General features: G+C 39.5%; 1 protein-coding gene across 1 annotated transcript; it reads left to right on the plus strand.

Moving 5' to 3' along the window:
• The first annotated feature begins 64 nt into the window (after positions 1 to 64).
• puraa (purine-rich element binding protein Aa) lies at positions 65 to 8,908 on the plus strand. The gene is made up of 2 exons (XM_076101579.1): positions 65 to 206; positions 4,615 to 8,908. Exon 2 carries the CDS (start codon positions 4,695 to 4,697, stop codon positions 5,550 to 5,552), a length of 858 nt encoding a protein of 285 aa, XP_075957694.1. The 5' UTR covers positions 65 to 206; positions 4,615 to 4,694; the 3' UTR covers positions 5,553 to 8,908.
• The last annotated feature ends 584 nt before the right edge of the window (positions 8,909 to 9,492 follow it).

A 9,492-nucleotide genomic window follows, 5' to 3' on the forward strand; every position in this document is an offset into this window, starting at 1 on the left:
GCGGCGTTGAACTTGTGCGTGTGTTTCTCTCTCCGTGCCACGACTCGCCGTTCCTTGTCCATTTTGTGAAAGCAGGCAGAAGCGGTCTGCTGCGGTGTCACAAAGGCCTCCGAGCGCATTCACATGTGCCATTTGCCTCGTCTCGTCCTCTGCGGCTCGCGGTCGTGTCTGTGAGACGGTGCCCACTGCGGACTGAGCGGTGTAAGGTAGGTTTATGGGGGGTCTCGCTTGGTCGGAATGACGCGTTATTTACATGTCATCCCGGATTGTTAATGCCAATACAGCATTTAAGTGTCCTAACGTGCAGCCAAGCATATATGTAATTGCCTCGCAGGGTTGACAGAAGCAAAATACATGCTTGAGCATACAGCCGTGCCTGTGAAATAATAATAATAATGGAGCTGCATTTGGAGCAGCGCTACTGCATCCCGGTGTTGAGATGTAGGGCAAAACTTTGCGGCAGCCTGTTAAAAAAACGAGACGACATGCACGTTTTTGTTTTTTTGGGGCTGAAATCTGCATTGGACGTGGCTTCGGCATCCAATCACAACCGATTTTACTGATTAATATTCATGGTTAAAATTGGTCGGAAAAATAGGCGTATTGATGATAGATTATTAAATTGACAGGTTGTTTGAGGTCTGTTGGAGCATCTGAGATGACAGGCTATACTGCTGGGTAAGTAAATTAGGCAGAAATGTAACATGGTGAGGTTTTGGATTAGAAAGCCGGATTATATCATAAATGGGTACATTTTATAGCCATTATAGGCCCCAAGAGGAAAGCTGATATTACATTTTACGCAGGTAGGCTTAAAACATATATCTCATACCAAAACAACACCATAGTTAAACTAAAATAAGCTATGTATGAATTACTTACCTATTTTGCATGCATATATACTCGTGTTTATCACCTGGTTAAGAACAAAAAACACAATAAGGCCAGCCGCTGCTTTGCTGAGTTGAGGATAAACGCGTAAGTTTCAGCATATATCATTTTGATTGCTGAACATCAAAATGATATAACAAGCTATATGAATTGTCCTCCTTTTTATTATTTAATATGTTTTAATTTCCTTAGGCTATACGTGAATGTTGGGTTGTCTTAATACGATCCCTAATAATTTACTCACTTTTTTAATTCCCCAAACATTATTGATTTTGTGAGAGAAGACGTGATGTCTGCCGTGGAGCAGATCAGGAGGCCGCGTGACCTTTGCAGGGCACATCTGAATGATTTTATACAATAAATCTAAACGATTAGATTTAAGGTAAATAAAAAAAGTTATAGAAGAGACTAAACTATGGTAACTCCTTTTGTCCGGCATTCTCACCTCGCCAAGCAGAGTAGACGTAATGTTGCGTCAACGTTATTTTAGGTTTATTATCAATAAATGAACGTTTTAAACCTAATGGTTGTTATATTATCAATAATTAATTTAAATATTTTATTTCTCTAATATGATAGTATTTTTTATTTATTTTTTATTTCCTTTTACTTCACAATTGCCAGCATAAAACGTAATTCTCCTTTGGCATTCAGACTATCCATATCACAATATTGGCCTAAACTTGTCCATTTAATATTACTTTATGTTATATGATCATTCACTTGAGGATTATTTCAGTATTGTAGGGCAATGAATTGTGGAAAGCTTTATTATTTACAAGTACAAAGCAACATTTGACATTTACAATTATTATAAATATAATAAATGTCTTAATATTTCACTGTGTGACATAATTAGGAGTTATAAGTATCTAGTAGGCTTATAGAATAAATGAAAGGCATCGTTAAATGTAAACAGATTGGAAGTATAGTTTCTGGGTTAGACTTCCTACATGTTACTGAACTCCACTCAGGCCAGCCTTTGGGACGCCTACACTGAAGAAACGTTCACGTTTCTTATCTTTTCCCGACAAAACTGTCAATGTGGTAAGTTTTTATTTTATTTTTTTTATTTTATTTTTTTTTTTTTAGGAAGAAAAATAAAATGATAAGCATGTTCAAACAATGAGGTCATAAAAACCTCGAAAAAGGATCACAGACAGTACCCTATAATAATCAACTCGTTTTAAGCTAAATAAAGTGTTGAGGATCAATGCTTACACTTTTAAGACGAATCTGTGTGAAGTGCATAACGAATATTGACTGCAAGAGTTCTGGATGAGCGTCCAATTTAAACACTGAACGCTTTTACGCACTCACAGAGTCTCCGAGATACATCGGTACTAAAAATGAGAAGGCTTTGAGGTTTGAGATGAGATTCTGCATCTATGTAGCCTAAGGGTTTAGGTTAGAAACGCACGTGAAATTCTCATTTAGACATTGTATTAGTTACTCTCATGAATATTTCAATTTGACTTGATTGACAGAAATGATTAACCCGTAATATGTAAAGGCAATATTGAATAATGAGAACAAAAGTCGTATTAATTAGTTTTTAACATGAAAATAAATTGTTGGTTTAATGACTCAAATATAAAAGTCTGGCGTCTTTCTTACAGCTGTTTTCAAAATAGAGGACTAAGCTTATTTATCAGTTTCTTATATGTTTTGCAAGGAATGCCAAAGTTTGTTTGTTTCAGAAAAATATTAAACACTCATAGATGCATATAGCAGTAGCAAATTCGCACAAACGAATTTAAGCAACATTTTCTAAAAGGCCATATGTAGCATATAGATGGTTCTAGTGAAAGGTCTACGCAGGAGGACAAGAAGGACGATACACTGTGGAGAAAGTATCACCAGCATGGGAACAGTATTTTCACAAGTGACCCATAAAAGATATGTTGTGTGAAGGCTATTAAAATGTGTTAAAAATGTGTTGATTGGTTACTTTTTTTTTTTGGAGTACATGTAAATGCAAAATTTGAATGCTTAAATTAAAATTTGAAAGCTATTTGCAATCAGCTTGGGCATGACCAATAATTACACCACATCATCTCATATATAAAGATCTAAATAGCCTATGAATGTGAAGGCCTACGTATAAACATTTGCATGTTTTGGTCTTTTTAAAAACAATAACTGTCTACGCTGTACTAACGTCTAAATATGCACAATAAGAGCACAGCAGATTATGGGTAGGCGAATCCAACATAGATTTATCCAAATAGGCCTCTACTTCATATGCTGCTGTAGAAAAAAAAAATAGCTGTACAATTAACATCACTTGTCGTTTAATGCGATGGCAGCATGCAGTCAGTTGGCCAGGTAGATCCCTAAATATAAGAGGTGGGCCTATTAGCGGCATAGCCACTACTGCAACACACACAACGGTCAGACCATGCGGACATTACCTGGGTGAGGACACATTGAAAAAAAAAGTCTCCTGGCGGTAAGGTGTGGACTGCCAGTCAAGAATGACGTGACTTGGTGGTGACAAGGCCAAAGATGAGAAATTATGCTTTTATGTGTTTCTCGTGAGCGCGCTCGTGTGCTACATGCACTTATGCTGCAGATTTAGGTCCAGATAGTTTACAGGCGGACGTGTGTTTGGACTGTAGGCCGAGGCTTTGTTGTTTTTAAAGTTTCTAAATTACGTTTTCATACATTTTCCACGGTGAAAATGTTGCGTCTGAAATGACTTAAAGCTGAACACAACTACACGTCACTGAAGGAGTTTCAGTTTTCTTACCTGTTCTCTTTCGAACCTTAACAAAATGGATATCTGTATTGCTTTTGACATCACCTATTTGACACAATGTGGGGAGGTAAGCTTTGCGTCCCTAAATAAAGTTCCTAAAAACATTAACATGGGTTAAACGACATTATTTGGCAGTACTGCACGTCATTGTCATGCCAGGAAAGCTAATTTTCAGTTGTGAGAGAACAAATTATAACGTTTTGGAAACATATTGTGTGATGTTGCTAATTCACAAGTTTTGAAATAAATAATTGACATGAATTACAATGCTGTGTCATTTCTGTTAGCCTATTCTATTTAGGCCTTAAAGTTAATATAGCTTAAGATGAAGTCGTTTTGAATCAATTAGCTGTGGGTCTACAGGGCTGGTAGTGGGCGACACAATGATTCCCTCATGGTTATTAGTCTTATTGTTGATATTATTTTATTAGTTTACTAGCTTAATACAATGCAGTTAAATTATTAAAAATATGTTTCATTTTGTTGAAGTTTAAGCTACTTGAGGGACTTGATTGCTATGACTTCACATGAGTTTAGTCGTAAGAAATCAATGAGCTTGGCCTAATTTTGTATCTATAGACAAAACCCTTAAACGTAAGATAAGCAATTATTGTGTCAAACTAACACAACTAACTTGTTTTTTGTAAATAAAAAATATATATATTAGCACATTCAACTTGCACAGACACTTGTGATGTATTCTTCCAGTCTACTCTTGCTTTAAGCAGAGGGCATGCTCGGGTCTTTCCAGGTAACACCATGAACACCATGAACACCATCACTTTCAGAAGCTGTTTCGACGAATCGAAACTGAAGCAGACTCCGGGAGACGCGTTTCTTCATCCCGTTGGTTTGGCTTTCGATATGACTGACAGCTCTTGACATTACACTGTATGACAAAACGCAGCGTCCTCGCTCTGCATTAACCGCCCCCCTTCGCCTTTTTATTCCTTTCTGTGTAGATCTCGCGAGAGCTCCGGCGTGCGCTGTAGCTGGCCGTGGCTTTGCAGCAGACAGAGGGAGAAGGCAGGCAGGCAGCATCATGGCGGACAGAGACAGTGGTAGTGAGCAGGGAGGAGCAGCCACGGGCCCAGGCTTCGGTTCCATGCAACCAGCGACAGGAGGGGCGGGCTCGGCAACCGGGCTCCAGCACGAGACACAGGAGCTGGCGTCGAAGCGGGTTGACATCCAAAACAAACGCTTCTATTTGGACGTGAAGCAGAACGCGAAAGGCCGCTTCTTAAAGATAGCAGAAGTCGGGGCCGGTGGAAACAAGAGCCGCCTCACTCTCTCCATGTCCGTGGCGGTCGAGTTCCGTGACTACTTGGGGGACTTCATCGAACATTACGCCCAGCTGGGTCCGAGCAACCCGGCGCTGGTGCAAGACGAGCCCCGGCGAGCACTCAAAAGCGAGTTCTTGGTCCGAGAGAATCGGAAATACTATATGGATCTGAAAGAGAACCAGAGGGGACGGTTCCTGAGGATTCGACAGACCGTTAACCGGGGGCCCGGTTTGGGATCCACGCAAGGCCAGACGATCGCTTTGCCTGCACAGGGACTTATTGAGTTTCGTGACGCTTTGGCTAAACTTATTGACGATTACGGTGTAGAGGACGAACCTGCAGAGTTGCCCGAAGGGTCATCATTGACTGTGGACAACAAGCGATTCTTCTTCGACGTCGGATCCAATAAGTACGGGGTGTTCATGAGGGTGAGCGAGGTGAAGCCAACGTACCGCAACTCGATCACGGTGCCCTACAAAGTGTGGTCCAAATTTGGGAATACTTTCTGTAAATATGCCGAGGAGATGAAGAAGATCCAGGAGAAGCAGCGCGAGAAGAGGGCATGCGAGCAGCAGCAACAAGAGGAGATGCAGGCGGACGATGGAGACGAGGATTGATATAGATAGCAACAAAACAAAACAAAAAAACATGCAAGAGTAATGAAAATAACAAGAGAAATATAATTAAAAACTCTACTGTACAAAGAAAGAAATCTAAAGATTTAACTGTAATGGTTTAACTCCAAGGGAGCATCACCCACAATATAAGAAACCTCCACAACCTGACAGTTATGACATGTTGTCACTCATCGCTGGATGTTACCCCACTTATCCACCATTAATACAGTAACAGGCTGCTAAACAAAGTAATAACATTATATTTGAACATTGTTTCGTACTTGACAAACAATATTGAACTGAGTGTTTATTTCCCTTATTAACAGAAAACTTTTGTACCAGTTAAAGCTATTGTAAAAAAAAAAAGAAAGAAGTGTCTACAATGTTCAAACCGGAACCGGAGGAAAACCCCGTTTCCTGTTCTCACGTGAGCTAATGACTTCAGCACAAATCGGATATTCTTAATTTTCAAAAAACAAAATTTCAAAAACTCGGTAAAAGGTTGTTGCGTGTACTTGCCATCCTATTTCCCTTTTACCTGTGAGTAGAGATGTGTTTACACATTAATCATGTGAGGGCTACGCCTGCTTCGAAAACTGGTTTTAGATGTCATGCAGTATAAAAAGGACCATTTAGGCATTTTCATCCAATGAAATAAGTGCTCTATTTGTCGTGCAATATGCATTGCATAAAAATCAAATATATATTGAACTGGTCGACGGCTCTCGGTGACGTTTGCCAGAGGCATTCAAAGAAATATTAATATTGTAGTTTTGTTTCAGTTGACATTGTTGCCATGCGGATGGATATATTATAGACTACCTTTGTGTCTCGTTGTTAATGCAATGTGTTCATTTTAAAAAAGGTACTAAATGTGTAATCGATAGAGGAAATGCAGTGACGACGTGTAGCAAATGGCCTGAATTGCAGATTTCTTAACAAGACAAACACCCGACACACTGTGCTGATTGGCGTAGTGGTCTGAAAAAAACTAACAAAAAAAAAAGAATCAAAAAATTCAGCAGAGCATTATTGGTTAGTACATCTGAAACATCTTGTGATCTTGTTCAAGTCATAAAAGTCCAAATGGGGCCAAGGAGTGCTGTTGCTGCATGTTAATCTGCACTAAGATAGATTTCGTTGGTTTTCCCAAAATATTGGCTCAAGGACTCTTCCATACGTATCTTTATCCGCCTGTAGTGTACCGATCTCAAGTTGGAGTACTGAGTGATTTCCATCCAAAGGCTTGGTGTAGTTGTAGTGAAAGTTGTTTTCAAAGCGCGATCGTGAAAGGAGTGACCTTGCAAACAGAAATCGAAATATCACCATCGAGGTGAGGAGGGTTCAGTTCACCCACTGGTGAACCTTCAGCAGTGTGTCAGTGGATTTGCCCTCTAAGTTTAAGACCCGAAGGTGTGAAGTTCAGTGGACACACATCCATAGCTCCACTTTAGATTTGTAAGCCTAGGGGGTGATGAGATTCTGTTTTGGTCTAATTGTAAATATTTGGGCTGCCACACGGAAAAACAACTGGTTTCCAGAGCAGTTCGGTCGCATCTCATAGATGTGTGATAGCAGTTTTATAAACTCTGTCAGTAAACTCCAGAGAAACTGGCAACAATCAGATAAATGTCAGATTTACCTCAGAATTTAACGATCGCTCCCGTGTTTAGATTGACTGGAAACCAGCAACCTAGACGGTCCTCGACCACCTGTTTCTGGAGCCTCTGGTAGAGCCTGAACGATACCTGATTGGGAGCATCCTCTTCAGCTTACACGCTGGCCTGGTGCCTTACACGCTCCGCATGCTTACACGCTGGCCTGGTGCTTTGGATCGCAGTTTGGCTTCTTTTGGTTATCGTTTCCTCTCTTTCTTCCAGTTTTCTTTTTTTTTTTTTGTGTCTCAGCCCCCTTGTGTGTGCTAGTGCACACAACCTCTTAACCTTTCTTTTATTTTTCTTTCCTCCTGCTACCCTTCCTTCTTTCCTAACCTCTTTGCCATCCCCATTCTCCAGCCATCCAGGTATCGGCCTACATGTAAACATGGAAAGGGGGGCGGTCACCTAGATGCAAGATGATGCAGAGGAGTTGGCTCTTCACTAGCTCAGCGCTTTAGTGGTGGAGGGGGGAGCAAGGGGCCGATTGGGAACATCAGTAGTAATAATATGAAATAATATCAAGTATCGTTGACAGGCCCTCCCTTTTGAAACGCTCGTTCTACGGCTTGGGTAGTTATGTGTAAGTTGTGAGTCGCTCAATTTATGGGGAGCAGCAAGCATGTCTTGCTTTCTTTCTTTTCTTGTTTTTTCTTAGTTTTACCTTTTCAGCGTTATTCCACGTTCTTTGTAATTTTGGAATGTTTTTCGCCCACAAAAAATATATCTATTTTTTCTGTGCAACATTTCATCACTGTGTGCAATATCGTATGTGCCAATGGTGGCAATATATGTATATCAATTAAATATATGATTACTATTTGAAAGCATGTGGCTGAATTCCATGTTTATTTCTCATGAAGGAGTTGTATGCCTTTATTTGCACTCAAAGCTCCATCCTGGAGGAAAATATAGTAAACCACGGTCTTAGCAGCCTGTCGGGTTAAGCAGTTCACATAAGTACTTTAACTTGAAATGCTCACTGCAAGTATGCCTCTCTTTAGGAAAAGGCCCAACTTGGCTTAGTGGGTTGTTGAAGGTAGACTATAAACACAATGGAGTTTTTGTGAAAAGGAAAACTTAAAAAAAAAAAAAATGAGTGAAATCTCTATTTTAGCTTTAAGCTAAGAAAAGGTGCTTCAGTCCAATTCTCATTAAGGTGTATGGTGAACTGTCTTCAGTGGTTGTCGTGTGTAGCACTTTGCTTTCCCAGGTTTTAATGAAATGCCTGACCAATACTTGTTTAAAATTATCTCAACAAAGAATGTCTCTTATTTTTCTTTTTTAAGATAAAGAAAGTATTTGAGTTGCTCATTTGGTTTTGATGCATTAAATATAATTTATGTACATTTGACAAATTTCAAAAATAAATTTAATTTACCCAATGAGGGAAAAATCTACATTGAAAATGTACGTGTTCTTTATGTTTCGTTTGTTGTTGGAGACAAAAAAAAAAAAAAGACCTTCTCAAAATGTCCTCAATTCACTGATGAAGAGTATGTTTGATTTTGATGTAGTGTTGTCCACAATGTCTGACTACATTTACAATGATACTAATTACTAAAGCTTAATTTTACAGCCTTTAAAATGCAAACTTTGCAATGACAAGTTACTGATGACTCATGTCTTCTTAGCAATTTCAACATTAGTACTGTATGTATAATACTGGGCTGTAAAATAAAGCATTACTTTGTTCTCTAATCAACCCGACTATGCTATTTGTGATCATCTGTATGCAACGACTGCTGTTCTATGAGCTTCACTTATCATTTGAAAAAGGACAGCTTATTGATCCCGACCCAACATAACCGGGTCTTTAAAGTTTTGTTTGTAAATAACCATTTCTGATCCGGGTTTTGAGGTTTTCCCGACTGCTATAGTGATTCACACAAGAACAGCGGGTCACAGAGTTTATTTATACTTTAAGTTAATAGCTATTTACAAGTTCCATAAGTGTCTAGTCCCAAGCTACAGTTCTGGTGTAATGCTTATTAATTGTGAGATGTAGAAGAGGATAATGAATAGTTTATCTGATCAATATTAATAAGAATAAGCCAGGCATTATCCTTCACCGGATCATCAGCTGCCTCGGTGTTGTGTCTGCCTCTAAAACGAGTTGCTATGACAGGGGGAGATGTCGCCATGCAGGGCCTTTTACGTCAAGAGGGTTTTTATTACTTTAAACAACCTTCTCCTCGACCACCTACTGCGCCAGAAGAAACCACATTACAAAAAAATGTTAATAGAAGGGTGAGTTAAGTTTGTACTTCCCACCACCAGAGAGG

The sequence above is a fragment of the Anarhichas minor genome, unplaced genomic scaffold, assembly GCF_050575085.1.
Source record: "Anarhichas minor isolate MPS153535 unplaced genomic scaffold, ASM5057508v1 ptg000027l, whole genome shotgun sequence".
Taxonomy (NCBI): Eukaryota; Metazoa; Chordata; class Actinopteri; order Perciformes; family Anarhichadidae; genus Anarhichas; species Anarhichas minor.